This window comes from Drosophila rhopaloa, unplaced genomic scaffold, assembly GCF_018152115.1.
Source record: "Drosophila rhopaloa isolate 14029-0021.01 unplaced genomic scaffold, ASM1815211v1 contig_163, whole genome shotgun sequence".
Taxonomy (NCBI): domain Eukaryota; kingdom Metazoa; phylum Arthropoda; class Insecta; order Diptera; family Drosophilidae; genus Drosophila; species Drosophila rhopaloa.
Window position 1 is genome coordinate 4,414,729 of NW_025335043.1, and position 19,765 is coordinate 4,434,493.

At 35.7% G+C, this 19,765-nt stretch overlaps 1 protein-coding gene across 3 annotated transcripts; it reads left to right on the top strand.

The window, feature by feature from the left end:
- Positions 1 to 159: 159 nt before the first annotated feature.
- LOC108053532 (facilitated trehalose transporter Tret1-2 homolog) lies at positions 160 to 19,540 on the top strand. 3 transcript variants are annotated; one of them, XM_044457652.1, is made up of 4 exons: positions 160 to 489; positions 16,712 to 17,332; positions 17,727 to 17,978; positions 18,248 to 19,540. In XM_044457652.1, exons 2-4 carry the CDS (start codon positions 16,736 to 16,738, stop codon positions 18,821 to 18,823), a joined length of 1,425 nt encoding a protein of 474 aa, XP_044313587.1. In that variant the 5' UTR covers positions 160 to 489; positions 16,712 to 16,735; the 3' UTR covers positions 18,824 to 19,540. The 3 variants fall into 3 exon arrangements, with proteins under 3 accessions (XP_044313587.1, XP_044313586.1, XP_044313588.1); XM_044457651.1 differs by lacking the exon at positions 160 to 489 and adding an exon at positions 11,348 to 12,012; XM_044457653.1 differs by lacking the exon at positions 160 to 489 and adding an exon at positions 16,335 to 16,435.
- Positions 19,541 to 19,765: the final 225 nt, after the last annotated feature.

Consider the following 19,765-nt stretch of genomic DNA (forward strand, 5'->3'; position numbering starts at 1 on the left):
AAAACTTTTTTAAATATTTCTACATTTTAAATTGAAATGCTAGATTCTAATCATAAGTTATACAATTTACAATTTTATAAGGAAATATTTCTCTGTGTGTAGCGATGTGTTCGACTGCTGCGACGTCGACGTCGACGAGGGAGGCCCGTCTATATCACCGCTATCAGTCGTTTTTGCGAATTCGAGGCGCGCGGTTCTGTTCCAAAAAGCCGCAGGAGGATTCCAACAGAATAAACCACTGATTTTTTCGTACATGTCCAAGTAACGGTGTTCATCCATCGTGTGTTTTTGTGCGTGCATGTGAACTGTAATTTTGTCCGCCGCTGTATATTTTAATATAATTACGTGCACTTTCTTTGTGCAAAATAAGTAACAGGAAAAAAGAGAGCCCTTTCCATTCCCGCTCTCTCAAAGGACAAATCAAGTTCACGAATTTTAGTGGGAAGCTGCGAAGGAAACAACAAAGCACGTGTATTTGTTTTTCGGCGGGTAAGTTTGAGTTTCACCCGGTCTTTTGGACGTAGTTTGAAAGCCACTGACATTTTAAAATAGCAAAATTAAACATAGGCAAAGTAATAAATTATGGGTTAGAGGGAAAAAAATATTTGAAAATAAATAAAGAAACACGAAACCTATTTGAGAACATTTTGTTTTCAACGACAATGTACATATGTATATATTAATGTGAAAACCGTGTGAGGAACGCCAATTTGTTGTGTTCAAAAGTTTCCACTTATTTGAAAATATTGAAATAAAATTCTTTAAAATCATTCGGAGCTTTACCTGAATTTTAGTTAATACTCTATTTTGTATTCCATTTTATTTAACATTTGGTTAACAAACTTAAAATCTTTGAAATTTGATAAAAAAAACAAATGGTTTAAATGTTGTTTAAATATATTTAAATCTAATAAATAATAAGAATAGAAACCAAATAATAGAAAACATCTAGATTAATTTTGTATAATATACAAAATACTGTACTTCCATTTCCGAATTTATTTATAAAGAATAAAGAGACGTTTGGCGCCATAAAAATCTTTTTACTTAAAACTAATATACGGCAAACTTGTCACGGGATATTGAAATCCATAGAATAAATAACACAGATAAGCCAGAGTACAAAAAATAATTCAGGAAACTTGTTGAACATTTGGGAATGTACATATGTATATTTTGACGTCAAAGTTTAAACCAAAAATGTTCTATTCAGCGTCATCCAGAAACATATATTTTGTTTGCACATAAATAACTGTATATTATGAATGAATAATTTTTGAATAACTAAAATAGACATTCATGCAAGTATTAGAGATGACATAAATTTACGAAAGCAAAAAGGGAGAGGTGGAAAATTTCTAAGCCGCTTTTCATGTCTGCTCTGTGTCAATGGGTTAGAATAAAATGGGTCCACTCAGTCAATCAGCGCCTACCCCTCTTTTAAAAAATGGGGAGCACTTAGAAGTCAGGGGTTAGAGTCCCCTACTCTTAACACTACCTTGTTGAATGTTGTGACAGTCAACAATGATTAATTAGGGACTGCACCATACGTTTCCGAACTGAACTATAGAGCCGACTGGAGAACATGTTATTGCATTTTTGATGGGGGAAGAGCTTTGTGCTGAGTTAAGCGTAAATTTAATGAGACACTGGAACGTGCCAAATGTCAGCATGGGCTATAAACAAATTCGATTCATAAAATACACGATCTACACACTTATTTATGACATGCCAAATTTGTTGGAGCTGGTTTCCCGAACATAAGTTTCCCAACCGCAAAGCACTTCCAGGTATCTTCCCAGCAATCTGAAAAAACCCCCGCCAAACCTTTCTGCTTTAGTTAAATCTAAAATTCGATTTTACATTCAAACGGGAAGCGGCATTCAAAATGGAAAAACTGTCACGTACTTTGTTGATTCGTGTGAAATGCACACAATTTTTTCTGCCCGAAAAATAAAACATTCTAATTTTATTTGACTTGAATTGTTCTAGATCAATTGATAAGCTGAAACAACGATAGAAGTTAGTGATTGCCTAGGTAAAAACTTCATTGCTGATAAGTTCATGCGTTTGATGGCATGGGCTTTACTCGCACTTTAAGTTGTAGACCCTGATCCAAAAAAAGTAGTTACTTCTTGATAGCATGGCTATTTATGAAAAGAATTGATATATGATACATTTTTTTAAAACTCGTAAGTTTTCAGACGTTTGTATATGCATATATTTGGAAGTAAATCAAGTTCAAATGTTCTTGGCAGTTTAGTTCAAAAACGTTTTGAATAATGAGGGGAAAGAAGAAAATATATGGAAATTATTAGTCAGACTTTGTTTACGCTACCCACTCTTTCCCCCGCTTTTCACTTATTCGGGACAAGACTCAGGTGGTTCATTGAAGTCAATTTATTTGCATTTTTTTACGAGCAACTTACTCATCCACTAAAAAACACTTTTTGCAAGTGCACAAAGCAAAACCAAATCCAATTAACTCGACCTGTTTCAAGGGCATATTAACTATTTATTACAAAACTAAACGGGGATTTCTTTTTGGTGAAATTGAGATACTATCCCAAAATGACAGGCTCAATTTGCATGTTGAAAACTGGCGGGAGATTTGAGATTTTCCCAGCCACAATCAACACAAGTCAGTAACGGGAAAAATTAACATCACGTGTCGCGACAGGTAATTGACAAGGGGGCGGAATGGGCGGTGGGTGGGCGGTTGTAATTCAATCGAAGCATTGTGACGTCAGGGAACTGGGGCGTTTCACCTGCGAAATGTAAACAAACTGCAGTGACCCACACATAGATACGAATGCGAGATACAGATACATTCCGGTGGCCTTGGCCATGTTGACTCATTTGTGTGATTGGCTTTTAATCAATGAAAGGTGTCGACAAATATTTGCATAACGAAAGTGAAATAAAAATGTTCTCTGTCAAGTTCAATACTGCTAATTTCGCATTTCTCCACATATATTCTTATCTCTTTAAATTTATATTTTTTCGGATTTAAATCAACGCACTAAAAGAAATTGGCTAAAAATAAAGCGTAAGAATCTTTTCGTGACGTCAAGTTGGGAAATCAAAGGCGCATAAAAAGTTGGCGACACCCACACATTGACTAGGAAAATTAGAAATATTTTTCTGCACCCAAACAAGAAGTCAAGTTCTCAGCAGAGAAGGAATGTTGGAGAATTTATTGCCATAAATATTTTTAGACTTCTAGCTGGTATATGTATTGATATATATGTGTATAATGTTTAATTCATAAAATAGGTATCTTTTACATATTTAAAACCAAGCCCCTTTATTATTAGAAATAAATTATGAATTTGTTATCTTAGCAAAGTTGAAAAGAGTTCAGCACTTTTTGTGAGTTTATAATTTTACAGCTTTGACACGTTTTTATCCGGGTTCGCGCAATGATCTCTGTTGTATGTGCATTACCGAAATTCCGTTCACGTATCAAAAATTAAAAACAAATTTTAATAAGAATGAAAAAGCCATATGCATTTATTGCAAACATTTGGGTAGAGTATTTTTAAGTTTATTGTATCAATGAACTCCTACTGTTTTAAGGAATTTCTGGTTTGTTTATGTTTTTAACAATTTTGGCGCTAATAACAGGTTAATAAAATTTCATGAAACATCACGTGTCAACACTCAAGTTCTTTATTTGGAATTTAATTTTTATTTTTTGTGGGCTTTATGCATTTGTTTAACTTTTGTAAAAATCTAGTTCCTATTTTTTCTATTGTTCCATCTAAGGAAGCTTAGGACTTTCCGCAAATTCTATGGGAATACTAATCAGATCTCAGCCAGACTCGGCTCGTCAACAAATAATTTTCACACCCCTCCACCTGAAACTTCTCCCCATAAAAAAACAATCAGTCAATCAGCTGCACTGACGTTGATGACTGCCTTTTAATTTACTATTTTGTATGAGTCTACTGAGTTACGCACCGACATATATCATATTACCTATAGTATTTGGCTCACAATTAAGCAAAACGGAAATGGATCATTAAATGCCAGATTAGCGGGTGCAAAAAATAAGTGCGAATGTGAAATGTTAATTTCCCGTTATAAATGTCATTTGAACTTTGAGTTAAATAAGGTGGTGTTACCTAACCTATTAAGAAGTTAACCCTAATTGGTATTGTGATATAAATGTGTACTGATGCAGTTCAATAAGTGTGAATTAAAGATAAAAAGTAACGAAACACTCGAAATTTCGAAACAACCTTAAATTGTATGAATCTACAATTTAAAGATATTTAGTAAGGAGACATTCATTTTTTCGATCATCCAAGATGTTATAAATTAGCATCGACTCGTTTATTTTTACTTCCTTCTGTTCTTATTCATTATTGACAATTGGCTTTTTTTTAAACAAACTTAAATAAATTCAATTCTCCCTTCACCGTATTTAACGGGTAAAGAAACGAAATTACATTCATTCCGAATTTATTTATAAATGTACATCTGTTTTCTTGGAGGCTTCATAACGGTTGGCTCATTATCGCTGCAGCAAAACTTGTTTTTTGCGTCGGTTAATATCAAAAGATTCTTTGTTCTTTTTCCTTCGGATTCTAATTAATTGAAGACAGGAAATGCGGAAATCGCTGATAAGTGATATTTATATAAGAAGTCTGTTATTTGGAGGAACGATTTAATTCGGCTTTAAAATTATCAGCTAGAGGTAAATATACTTCAAAACACAACTATTAGTTCTAACCTTGGCCTGAGGTTCAATGTGATTAGAGATTTTAAAAGGCGGAGGCTTGAAAATTTGTTTTGTGGAATAATTTGGCGAGCCTTCTGTGTGGTCTCAAATTCTTATCAACGTTTCTAAGTGCCATTTGTTTTAACATTTTGTTTGTCGTTCGATTCAAAAGTCTGTTATATGTCTCGTTGCTTATTTCTGTTATCAGGCAAGAAAACACATGACAAAATGTCAAAGTAAATTCTATCCACACGCGCGAAAGAAAAGATAGTAAATCACAGAAAACGTCTATAATTTTCAAGACATTTTCAGTGATTTTTCACTTTAGCCTAATTCAAAATGAGTAATGTGAAATTGCTGTCTAAAGAATGTAATAACATGGAATTAAGTGGGTGAGTGAAGGGCTGTCAAGTGGGGCAAATATTTTCCAGGCATAATCGAAAACATTTACTATGAAGGCTATCTTGTTTATCCATCGTTACAGTTGATAGTAGCTTGTGGATTGTACAATTATACAATTAATCAAGTAAACAAAAGATATTTCAACGGTACTTGCAATATCCTTCTCCGATAACTTGAACAGCAATATAATAAGAGTGATAAGAGTTCGTTGAATTGGCTTTGAATTTGGAAATTCAATACGATAATGACACAAATTAGGACACTCTATTCGAGTGCGTTGTAAATGACAAAGCTCAAGTGCAAACAGGTATGATAAGGGATCGTGAGTAAAGTGTGCTAATAATACATGGAAATCTAATAAAATACTTGTGCGACACATTAAATCTAATGAGGATCTGGGGACGCCTTATCATCTTTTCGAGTTAAGTATTAATCAAATGCAGCTACCGTAGAACCCCTTATCAACAGTGGCACTTGGAATTACAGAGACCTTGGGCTGGGAATTGCAATCGGTAGAGCTTTTAACATTTTCCAGCCACTAGGATCCCAGCAAAATGTGCTAACCCATCAGAAATAATGTGTACAATTATAAATTAATAATGTATATTTATTGAAATCGCCTGGGACCAGACACATCGTTCCACTTGAGCTGATAAACCCACTGAACCCCCGGCGAATGCACTCGCTTTCGCCTCAAATTCACGCCCCTTGCGTCGACAAATGATTGACCTTCCCGGCCTTTTTTGGGGCTCGTCCCCAAGATACAGCCTGCGTCAATGCGAGCCCACAATTCCCCCCTATAAATAACAATCAAATCAGCAACTGGACACCCGGATTATGTCAACAGCAGCTGAATAATAGGTATTCTGAGGAGATTATCGCACTTTTTTCCGTGCCTCATTACGCAAATCAATCGCAAAGACTTTGAACTTGTACCGGCCAAGAACATAGCTCATTGACCAGGCTGCGCAACTTCACGGTTGATCAACGCCCATCGACTTGGCATAGCCCTAGTTTAACAATACATAAGTCCATGGGGCCAATCCAATTCTTAAGCCACAAAGTAGCCTCACAGTTTTTGCCATTAAGTTGTGCTCTATAGATAGGCAATCGCTGTTCACAATTTGCCGAATGGAGGGAGGACGAAGTATTGTTGTTTTCAATAAAGTTCAAAGATTGATCGCGGGGGAATTTTGAAGTGGTAATCACAAAAATTGATAACGACGATCTTGAAGAATTTAATACAGTGAAAGTTGATAAGCTGTAACTTTTTAAAAAAAAGGTACTTGAGTTCATAAGCAATATGTGTGAACTTCTGTAGAAAATGTACTTTAAACTAAGATCTTTAAATACTTAAGATCAGTGATGTTAAACTTATCTACAATAAAGTTTTGGCATGTGCAAGTGATTTAATAAATTGTACTAAACTAAAGATCGTTCTATTCGAAAGTTCCCTTATTAAATGTGATCGGATCTTGAAATTTAAACATCAATTATAAAAATATTTTAAGAGTTCAAGTGTTCCCTACTGCTCTCTTAAGATATTTCTATAATAGGATATATTTCCTATTACTCACCTTAAAAGTTACGGAATCCATTTAACTGTCAAATCTGATCGTGCTAAGCTATATCTTTTGGTATGACTTTTCTTGCAATGTTTTTATTTCTTTATCTGAGCGCAAGCAGATCATAAAGATTTCTTTTAATCAAAGTAAAGTGCGCTCAATTGGCACTAATAAATTCCCAGCTAGGTAGACCGGCGATGCCCAGATATTTAAAATATTTTCGCTTTTTACTGAATTTAATAAGGAAATCTCTTGTTAAGGCTGCGCTGCGTGTGGTAATTGTGACGATGATAATAATGTGGGGGTGTGTTCGGCGCCAGTTCCCCATTCGAATTGGAAAATATTATGGGATCTCTGGTCTTCTGACATATTTATAGCTAAATATAGCTCTACAAGCTGTCAATCAAATATTTTTGTGACCGTATACTTATAGTGACCGATCAATAATGCACTCGGTCTGCGATTTGTGGCTGCACATAAATACTTCAAAACTTAACGTGAACCATATCTTTAATGGTGTGATATGGAAATCTATTGGTTCGATGGGGGTCGTAAAACGATTTGGCAGTCAAAATACATCAGCGGTGACATAAGTGCGATAAGGTCGGATGATAAGCCCAATTCCCGATATCGAAATACCCCCTATGGGAAGTGGATACAATATCGCCACGATGCAGCTTCATGTGTGTACGAATTTTCATGGTGATAAGGATAAGAGATAAAAGCACCCCCCACATGTCCACCTTCACGTTTCTTTTTGCTGTCTTCCTGATTGTCTGACTCACATAAACAATTTGATCGATGGTTATAGCCATTCAATACTTTTTTGGCAGTAAATTAGGAATGTTATTTGGGTGACTGATAAGGCTTTATACATTATTCAGATAAAATACACATTGACTCTTATATGGGTTAAGGCATTTGTAAGCTAACTAGAAAATCTAATAAATCAATTTAAAAATACCTACTGACTTGTAGGTCATTTTAAATTAAAAGAAATGTATTTTTAAGCATTATTATAAAAAAAATACTACAACAAAGGTGGGCTTTTCCTGAAGTGCAATGATGATCTTTTATAATATTCTTCTTCTGAACTTTATCAATTTTGTGAATCACTCAAACAACAAAATGAAAACTGAAAATGAAACAAGTGTTTCAACAATACTCTTTTCGATAAAGTATAAATATTTGTATTTTTATTTGCTAACGTTTTCTTCCATTGTTTGACACTCATTTTGCTACAGTTTTGTTTAACACATTTCAAATCCACAGTTTGAGAGTTATTGTTACAACTCGAAATGTAGGAACAAAGCTTTTTGTTAAGGAAAGCTTTTAATTAATACAAGTTTTGGTCCGTTAGGATATATTTTTAAAACTGAACATTCTTAAATAAAGTAATATACTTACTTAAGTATTGAGAATTTTAATTTCAATTTAAATTTAAAAACTATTCTTTAATAGTATATTTTGTTTTGCCAACACTTGAAAAATTACCGTTTTTATTAAAGAATTCGCAATTTTTGTTCGCAATCTGTGATTGTTAATTGTGAGAAAACAAAGAAAATAAATGAAACAATAAAATAAACAAGACTTTTTGAAATTGTACTATGTAAGCAAGGCATTGACCTAAAATTAAGATTTAAATTTACTGCAGCGAATCTTTTATTTTTTTTAAAACCCATAAAGTATAAATCATTTAAAAAAATGTCAACAGTTTCCTAGGAAATTGCATGCCCCAGTACACATTTATTTGACCGTGGATATGGCACCCACATTTGTGGCCCAAAATGTATCTAGATACTTTCACCTTGAGGTCGTCGTCGAGGACGAATTATTGATTTTGGGCCCTGCTTGTGGGTGCTCAAAAAGAATTTATCAAATTCGGAGCTATTTACATCATGTTGGCCCTGTCACAAGTTCAAATGTAGGTCGTGGATAAAAAAAACAATGCAATGGTTTGACTTGCGGGTGATTATGGTGGGTCAGCAGAAATATTTGGTGGCTGCACTTGAACCAACAACCAAATCGCGTGATTTTCGTGGGCCAACAGCAAGCAAAGCAACTGCAGAGAAAAATAAAATATTTACATTTATGCGCAGACAAACAGACATGAATGTTACATACGTACTTATTTATTTAGTTTTTTTGCATGCGAGAGGCTCGTTCTGCGCTATTGCTGATTGGTCGAGATTTGTGGGGCTTGGCTGCTCTGACGTCACACAGCGCACGCCCATTTAAAAAGCAACGTATCTATCAGATACATGATTGCGTGACGTAGTAGCTGCTGACGTAGTAGAACGTAGAACTCATATACCCAACTCAAATTCCAGGGCCTATGTCAACTTGGCCCAATGCTAATGAGCTTTCTCTTACATAATGCCGGTATTTTATCATTTTGTCGACTAATTTTACCCTTTTGGCCTTTCCCCATGTAATTAGTGTGTACACTTTATACACCGAGTATTGCGTGTTCTAGGTGTAGATACAGATACTTTCTGTAGTTGCAGTTCCTTTTCTGTATCTATATCTATGCAAACGCTTTCGCAGCAGGTGAGCCTGCTTTTGGGCGCTCTGCGAGCCTGTTCCAGACGTGGAGCGTGCCAAATGTTTGGTTGTATTTCAAGTCCCGCTAGTGCTGCGTTAACGACCCCCTCTGGCCGGTGGGGGGTTAATGGGAGCAGGGACAAGGCTAAGGGTGTTTGAAAAGCGTGTACACACAACGATAACAGGATTTCTTTAGAACAAGGTCATAGAAGAAACTTTTAAAGTACATACAGTGAAAACATAAATGCTGTAATCAAGCATTTTTATTTTTAAATACTTCCAAATAAGTAGTCTTTACATTTAAAATGAATTAACTATTTATTATGCTTTTAAACCTGTTCAACGGAAAAAATAAATATGTTACTTTAAATATTTCATGCAATTGTTTTTTAATACATATTTGTTATTTTAAAATATTTTTATCCCTGTATAAAAAGCTTTTTTTACGTCTGGATATTTCTTCAAATTACCCACGTGTATGAATAAATTATAAAATATGGCCTGTGAGGTATCAATATAAATACCTTTCACTTAAAAGTAATTTCACGTTCTTATTTATAAAGCATTTGTATGCACAAAATTTCCATACAAAATTCCCTCAGGCTCTTTCTCGTGTTGATATTAAATGCGTATACTCATTATCTGACCCATTTTTAGCTCGGAGCTGTGTCATGTTTGTAATTGAAAAGTCCCAATGCATGGAAATGCTCATTTCAATAAGCTATGAGCCACCGTAAGAGGCAATCCATTATGCTCAGTGGCAGTCGCATTTTTTAGCCGCACAACAAACGTGATCCATTGAACGTACTCGCAGCTAGGCAAATAGTGTTCCTCGCCTGGGCAAATGGAATTGAAAATGATAATGGAAATTCTACAAATCGAACAAGCAGCACAAAAATATCTATGAATATCTGTAGACACAAGAATACCCGATTCTGATGGTGCGTTTGTTCGGCTGCCTTATTTCTTTATAATCTTTCTGTGCATACGGAAGTGCAGTAAACAGAATGTGGCACGTGGGGAACTACATAGTATATTTTAATTTCCTTTGCAGTTCTACGATCTAATAAACAAATACATTGTATTGTTTAACCATTACACATTCGGTTTTAATAGGATACATTTATTAAGAACATTAAGTCGATTTACTAAAATGCCTGGTGCATTTTAAAATAATTTGTATTAAATTACTTTAAAATTAAATTTTAAAATAAATGAAATTATATTGCTTTTAGCTTTTCAAATCATGCAAAAAGGAAAACGTTTATATTTAACTATGAAAATATTCCAGTGATATGAACTTCGTTTATGTCAATTACTTTTTAGCATGATTTATTTTATTAACAAATGACTAACAAATTAATTTAATCTTCACGAGTAATTTATAAAAATAAATGTAGGTGCTTAAAGATTTTATTATCAATGTTGAATGCTTACTTAAATTATTCAACAATAAACAATTAAATAGTAAATAATATTTATAAATTGTATAATTATTTTAATATATATATTGAGAAATATACCACTTGAGCTATGGCTGGAAGTAGCTTCATATAAATAATCTTTACCAAAGTTCTCAATCGAAAAAAAATGATGAAATTGACATTAAAATATCCTTGAAGAGCTAAAATCTTCCATTGCGAAGGGCATTCAGTAAATTTGCAGATCAATTGCAGATGCATAAATTTGCGTTGCCTTGAATTAATGGAAAGGCAGAAGCAACAAGCCGAAACCCAGGAGATGGCCTCCATGTGCTGTGCAACGAAAGTTGCATCCCCATCCACATCCACGCCGGGTTGAATGCAATTTCAAGCAGAACGCAAGAAAACCCGACGATCCGAAATAAAAATCTGAGGAACGAAGTCGCCTGCAATTCCAGTTTGGATTTTGCCGCCAAGAGTCAATAGCCTCATATGGATATAGTCTTCACCCCGGGACCCATTCAATGCCCATAGTCGCTGGAGATGGAGAGCGGGACCAGTTTTCCGAGGCCCAACAGAGAGAGAGAGAGAGAATTCAAAAGAGAATTCGGGGAACTGGGAGAGCGGCGAATCCACATCCACATAGAGCCCGGCGGAGGCCTTTTTTATTGTTTGGCCCGCCATTTACTAGCCAACCTTCGTTGCGTGCGGTTTAAGATACAAAGATACTCCCCGCTAAGAAAGATACACGCGAGTGCCACCAAAAGTTGTGTGTGGAATCGAGCATATCATCACCGATACATATCCAAATAAAAATATATATCTTTTGAAAAATTCATACCATATCACTTAGTTGGTTGGCTAATTAGGAGTGCAAAGAAAAACCAAAAAGAAATTTTTTGGCCAGCAACATGTTTGAGTGTTGATGCGCATGCGCCTTAAAGAATATCTATGCTACGTGGGTGGCCGACGTGTTAAAGGACAAAATCGCAAGTTAAAGGACATTCGCCAGAAGTTGGCGTATTATTCAACAACTTTTTATCGCCAGCTAAAGTGTGCAAAGTGCAAAGTGAAAAAAGCAGTAGAAAGTAAACAGGAAATTATCGAAGAATATAGAAAACATATCCCCATCGTAACACTATAACCCTACCGAAGTTTACATAATCCCCTCGATATGTCCACCGCATCTTCAAGCAACTCCAGTGGCGAGGAGGCCACCAAAAAGCCCGGCTCCAACAATGAAGAGAGCTCCCACCTGCTGGAATCCGCCGAAAATGGTGCCAAATACGGCTCCAGACAAGCGGTCAAAATCGTCAAAGGCAGCGACAATGGACGGACCAGCTCCACCCCACATGTATGCAAAAAATACACAAATTTTCATAGATATGAACACTGAGAAAAAATTCCCAAATTGCTCCTATATTATTATTTAAGGTTAATATATTATAAAAATATTTTAAATCAAATCAAAGGAAATTATTTTTGTTGGATATTGAAATTTGTAATATATTTGCATATTTGTAATATTATTTATTGATTTGCATTTGCATCTAAAGATTCTCCCAATTTCTCTTTTTATATCAATTAAAATCCAATGTTATAATGATATATTTTGAAATTAGATTTAAAAAATCCGAAATTAACGACCAATTTATTTGTTATTTTTTCCTGTGCTTACTTAAGTTAATTTACGTTGGCCAGCTGGCTAGCCAAGTTAATGCAGCTTTTGATAATGACCTTGGTAAAAGCCATGGCGAAAGTCCAATTAACGCAGTGCGAAATAAGGAAAAACGAAACAGGAAATCAAATTCCAAAAAACTCGAAGTAAAGATACTCTATCTATAAAACGAATAAAATTATAGGGCTTCTTCAAAGTTAGAGCATTCAAAAACTGGGCAGTATTTCCAATTGGAAGCCAAAAACAAGCAAACAATCTCAACTGTTGGTAAAGTAAATGTGTAGCTGAAAGGCGAAAGATGTTGCCGCTAAAAAGATATGAGATATAAATAGTTTACCAGGCAATTATCAGACTGAAATGTGTATTTTTCACTCCAAAAGCTATCTCTATTAACCGAACACAAAAAGCAAAATGAGAGTAACAATTTAACATTTGTTTTTCTCTCTGCACGAGTTCAAATACCTTGTATACATCATTTCCGCTTAACATATTTTTAACGATAAGCAATTATAACACAATTATGCTTTGTGTTTTTAGTGGCCTTTATCTTGAATACAGTAGCTTATCCGAAAATATTTCCTACACTCATGAAGCTTAGTTCTCGTTGATGGATCGCAGAACTTATCAACCTCATAAATAACAAACCGATGTGGAAGCTTTCTATTTTTATTTGGTTTTTATGTTGGACAAGGTCACAAACGCCGAAACAAGACTATGAAATACAAATCATTATCTATTGGAAACTGATTTAACGAAACAAAAAAAAGATAAGTGAGCACTTAAAAAATAGGGGCGTACCTCAAATTCCCAGGAGAGAGAAATTATAATAACAATAAGCATGATACGGATTTTTTTTTTGAAAATTCCACATATAAATGATAATTTACCAGACAAATTCAATTGAAACTCATTTTACCGACTACACAAAATGAGTCAACAATTTTGTGGATGTTTATTTTAGTAAAAATAACGTTCGCATTAACTGTGGCACCCCTTCGAAATCATTAAAAATGCTGTACCTCTACGAACACTGAAATACTCCCAACAACAAATTTGTATGACCAACATTTAAAAACATTTTAAAATGCGACCCACAAAATTATGAAAAGTCGAACAGTTCGATAACATAGTATGGCACATTTTTCGAATATCAATGAGATACCTAAACGATTTGCCATAAAGTTTTTTTTATATGTCTGAAGCTATTAAGCTGTTTTCACTTTCGTTATGTATTATTTAAACCACCGAATTAAGACATCATTGAAAATTTAAATAATGCCTATTCAATGCTTTGAGTATGTTAGGAATTATTTAAAAGAGTCTTTTAAGCTCCAAGTTATCGAAAGGTGATCTCAATTTTCAGAAAGGGTGTAACAAATCACTCTAAATTTCCATTGTTCTCTAACTTCCAAAACTATAGTTCATTTTAAATACATATAATAATAACAATATACGTCTATATTTCATGCCATTTAAAGATAGTTTAATCTATTAGTATTCTAAGTTTCCATTATGATAATGAGATATTGTAAATTTTATAAATAACCACTCAGGAAAATACGTATACAAATTTTCCCATAATATAGAGTTATTCTTTAGAAAATGTAACAGGAATTTTTCGAATTGCCCCTATGCAAATGTTATTGCTAATAGCCCGGGATTATTGTACATAAATTAGCAAAGACAGCTCAATAGTTATGAAAAATTTGATTGGAATTGGCTTATGCTTTGCTTATAGTGAACCAGTTTAGTGGAATGCCACGGGACGTATGAAATTACCATGCTACTCATGTCGCGCACTGTTGCGCCTGGCACTGACATTGAAACGAACTTGGACCTAGCTCACGCAGTTTACATCTTTGCTGTGGCGGGGTTTTAGCACCCGAAAGTGGGGGACTCGGATTCCTAGAGCTGCCTTTAACTGGCAGTATTGCTAAATTTAGACACCGAACGACAGGCAGCCAATGGATTGACCACATCAGCCGCAGACGGAACTAAAACGAACCAAGGCACACAGAATCGAGTCAGATATCGATTTCAGACGTTTCAGACGCGATTTGACGCTTCGTTTACTCTCGACTGGCAATCTGGAGGTGTGTCCCATCGGCCCCAGTAAAATGACAGTTAATATGTGGGCGTACGCCCTGTTCCACATGGCCTTCTCCTCCTCCTTTTTCCAGCTGCAACTCTGGACTTGCATTTTCACGGAAGTGATTTGTTCTCTACTCCTTTGGTTGGCGTGGGTCGAGATTGGCAATGGCACTTTGAGTGGGCTTATCAAGTGGGCGGACGACACATGGGATAAAACAAGTAATAGGCGAAGAGAAAATGGCCATAAATTACCAATATGTCCCATGCGAAATGTCTTTTACGACGGTCTTTGCAGTTATAAAAGAAGTAATTACACATTCAATTACTATGGACATACTTATATTTAATATCTTACAAATACATACATATAAAATTATAAGTTAGATAGAAGGAAAGCTAATACCAGGACTGGCCCCCTTTTCGACATTAAAGCATAAATTGCAGAAAGATTTATTAGTAAATGCCAATGGGAATTTAAGAATTATTTTAAAGGCAAAATAATGAAAATAGATAAAATTGTAAAATGTTTTTCTTACAGAAATACCAGCCCTTTATACAGCAAAAGCAATAAGCACAAGCCTTCTTTTTTAATCGGCGAAAAAAGCTCAAATCTCGTACAAAACGTGCGATAAGCAAAGTAATTTTAGCTTGGTAATAATTAAACCTTGCGAAAATATTATTAAATTTAAAATATCTAATTATCAGTAAGAAGTTGCAAAACATAAGTATGTATACAACTACAACTAAGGACCACACAATTGTTCTAGCCTATCATAGGACTTCTTGTCAAAGGTCAAGTTAAATCAATATAGATACAAGCTCGCCATTCAAACAAAATCGGCACACCCCTTTTATTCGCAGGCAATAAAGCACCAATCGCATATCCTCATTTCTGTTTATAAACATGAAAATATCTTTGAAAAAGCTTTTGATACGTAAAGCTGCGATATAGCCGGCTGATTCTCTTACAGGTGGAATTTCGGCAATTTACTGATTAGGCATGCGATAACCATTGCTATTTACACCTAACGATTATATAGTAATTTATGGGCTTTTGAACGGAAGTCAATGAGTATGGCTAAGAGGGTGGTCGAATATAGTTAATTGGTGCTGCATGAGTGATTTTTGACGCCTTGAAGAGGAACGAAAATAGAAGGGGAATGGAATTTTGCTGAGAAATATCTAAAAGTGTAAAACCAAAGTGACTGGCCGAAATTCATGGCTTATTTTGATTTAATCAAGTTATATTTCATATTATCTTCTTGTAGTCTTAAATGATCTTATATTCTAATATATAGTGGTATTATACAGCCCTATCCTACTTGATGGAATCTCAAAAAAAAATATTTATGCTTAATTAGGTAATTTCCAATCACTTAATCTATACCTTATCTCAGACTCTTTCAGATTAAGTCCAAGAAGTTTCATTGATCAAGTGTTGGTCCTAAAAAGTTTCAAGTGGAAACACATGAACATAATAATAGTATTTTAAGGCTTTATATTATCAATTTACGCTTATAAGACTCTCCTCACTGTCTTAAGTTTAGTGCTCACGCGGCATCATAAACATCAAATATTTTCACCAATTCTACAGGGGTTTTTAGGGATTTGCCTGTCCCAAGCATAATGATCCGGACCACTAGGCGTATGAATGATATCGGGTAGCGAGTGTGCGTGAACTTGATTCGATTTGGGGCGACTTCTGTTTATGTGAACGGCATAATGAAATAATGAAGCACTTAAGCACAATCGGAAAGAGGAAAGCATACCCGGGGTCTATTTTTTTGGGGCCGGGAGACTGCAATAAATATGGGTGCACGGCCATTTAACGGAATACCCACTATCGGCCTGCCAATAAATGTCCTAATCACTGGGCGGGGGGTTCGGACCTTATCACAACCCCTGGCTTGATAATACTTGTAGGTAGCTAATAGCTGGCCCTCAGTCCAAGTCAGTTGGCCAGAGCAGAACGATCTAATTAACAGCGATCTCCGTAGAGTTGGGAAAGGTAAATTTCTCAAAGAAAGTCTAGAAATATTTATCGAAATTAGTTTAAATTTTAACAGAATAATAATTTCTATATGAGTTCTGTTTTAACTTCTTAAATATTATTTTCTTATTTCTAAAAAAATGAATTAAAAGGTTATTAAAAAGTACAGTGGACTTGAAAGACTTTAAAACAAACAGATTAAATAGCAATATAATTCAACAATTTTAATTTTTAAATATGAAAATGTAATAATTAGTGAGAAACTTACTTACCAAATCTAATTCACCTTTGCAGGAACACGAGAATCTACTCGGCAACATGGTGCACACGTCGACGTCGAACAATTCGCGGAAATTGCCGCAATATGTGGCCGCATTGGCAGCAGCTGGAGGCGCCTTCGCCTGCGGTACCCTCTTGGGTTGGACATCTCCGGCCCAAACGGAGATCGTGGATCGTGGCCAGGGATACGATTTCAGCGTCGATAAAAGCCAGTTCTCATGGGTGGGATCGGCGATGACGTTGGGTGCCGCCTGTGTGTGCATTCCCATTGGTTTCCTTATCAATCTGATTGGCCGCAAGTGGACCATGCTGTTCCTGGTTCTGCCCTTCATCCTTGGTTGGGCCATGCTCATCTGGGCGGCCAATGTTGGTATGCTGTATGCCTCTCGTTTTATCCTGGGTATCGCCGGTGGTGCTTTCTGTGTGACTGCTCCCATGTACACGGGTGAGATTGCCCAGAAGGAAATTCGCGGAACACTCGGCAGCTTCTTCCAGCTGATGATAACCATTGGTATCCTGTTCGTTTACGCCATCGGAGCCGGTCTGGATATTTTCTGGGTGAGCTGCATCTGCGGCATTCTACCCCTCGTTTTTGGCGCCATATTTTTCTTCATGCCGGAATCGCCTACCTATTTGGTAAGATTGCAAATTATTTAATTTAAAATAAAAATGCTTAAAAATATTCACTAAGTAAAGTTTATCAAGTTAGGTTTATAATATTTATCCATTTTTTTAAATTATAATCAATCCAAGCTAAGTTAAATTTCAAATAATACTATAAATACATACATATTTTAAGAAATTACCGCAATTCTTAAGAATGTTTAAAAAAAAATGTTGTTGTCTAGTATTAAAATGTTCATAATGCCTTAAAAAGTAGCATTAGTAGAAATAATCTGCCAGTCAATCAATAATTTATCTTGGGCAACCCCAAAATGGTATATCTAAAAGATATGAAAAGCACCACGAGTTTCCCATCAAAAGCAAACATTTCTTTTCAAGCGTCTAATTTGTAAATCCCTATCGACAGGTTGCCAAAGATCGGTCGGAGAACGCCATTAAGTCCATTCAATGGCTGCGTGGCAAGGAGTACGATTATGAGCCAGAACTTGCGGAACTGCGTGAAACCGATCGGGAAACCAAGGCAAACAAGGTCAATGTGTGGGCTGCTCTGAACCGACCCGTCACCCGCAAGGCTTTGGCCATCAGCATGGGTCTTATGTTTTTCCAGCAGGTGTGTGGCATCAACGCGGTTATTTTCTACTCGTCGAGGATCTTTGAGGTGAGTTTGGAATGGGTCTGTACTGAAAATGGATGGCTCCTCTATGAGTATATTCATTAACGAGATTTGAAAAAATGCAATATCGTAATATTTTAAATTAAATCAAAATAATTTTGAGAACGATTAAAAAAATCCAGACCAAAATAGTTATTTTAATTTAAAGAAAATTTATATATTAAAGGGATTTTAAATTGTGTTGCTTTTGCCATATGTACTTCCTCTATGTAATTAAGAATAAATTAATAATTCACCAATTTCGTCCATTTCAGGAAGCCAATACTGGCATTGGAGCCGAGTGGGCAACAATCATAATCGGAATCATGCAGGTGGTGGCCACTCTTGTTTCCACCATGGTGGTGGACAAGCTGGGTCGCCGCATTCTGCTACTGGCCTCTGGAACTTCCATGGCCCTGGCCACCACCGCTATCGGAGTGTACTTCTATCTTCAGGGTGTGGACAAGACAAAAGTGGTGAGTCTGGGCTGGCTCCCAGTGGCCAGTTTGTGCATCTTTATTGTCATGTTCTCGATGGGCTACGGACCGGTTCCATGGCTGATGATGGGCGAGCTGTTCGCCACCGACATTAAGGGATTCGCTGGATCGCTGGCCGGAACATCCAACTGGCTGCTCGCCTTTGTGGTGACCAAGACATTCGAGGACTTGAACCAAGCCATGGGAATCGGTGGAACCTTCTGGCTATTTGCCGGCCTCACGGTTGTGGGAGTTTTCTTCGTTTTCTTTGCCGTCCCGGAAACCAAGGGCAAGAGTCTCAACGAGATCCAGCTGGAACTGGCTGGCAATCGGTCGAATCCTTCAGCCGCTTCCGACAACAAAGCCGAGAAGTAATTGGGCCATTTTGTCCTGAGGAGCCCAAATCGGAAACCGGAAGCCCAAAAATGCACCGGAAATCACTGTTAACTTGCTGTTAATTTATGTTTGATTTAGGTTCGCATCCTGTTGCGTTTTCGATGTATGAATTTGTTTATAGAATTTAATATTCGCATAGATTTTCGGTTAGGCATAGCGAGAGATTCAGATTGTAAAGATAAAAAGAGGAAAATTGCAGCAAACTATAACTAAGAGCGAAGACTGAAGGTCAACTGCAGAAAAGCCGCAAGAAATGTAAAGCCACTGTTAACACAATGTTAACCGGCCTGCTTTTGCAGCCATAGAAAAGACAACAGCAATGTAAGAAAAAACATATATACCTATATATATATCCATATAATGTATGTATGCTTATTTAGTGTAATTCATTCAACCAACGAATTCTGTTTTACAAAATTTTAAGGCATATTTGCATTTGTTCGATATTTTAATGTGTTTGCAAGCATTTGTTCGATAATTCTTAATCTATTTGTACTATATGAATGTCTATGTATATGAACTATATATATATGTGTAGCTGTTTGGGTCTAAACTTCAAGAAGCATTCAGTCGATTCACTTAGCATCGTCCGTTTATGTTGTAAGCCACGCCTTTTTGCCAATTTATTTATTTACGCCAAGTTAGCGACAGGGGTTCATATTTTATTTAATAAAAATGAAATAAACATACACACTATTTTTAATAATTTTACATCCGATATTTGAATTATATTTTATAATCGCTGAAAGCTATAAAGAAAACCCCGTCTATCATTGTTAAACTTGCATATAGTATTTACGGAAAATAATATTACCGATAAAAGTAAAAAATATATCAATATATTTAATATGTTGTAAAAAAGCATTTTTAATTGTTTGGGATTTTAGCTGGCTTTTTGAGGATGATTATATGAATAATTTA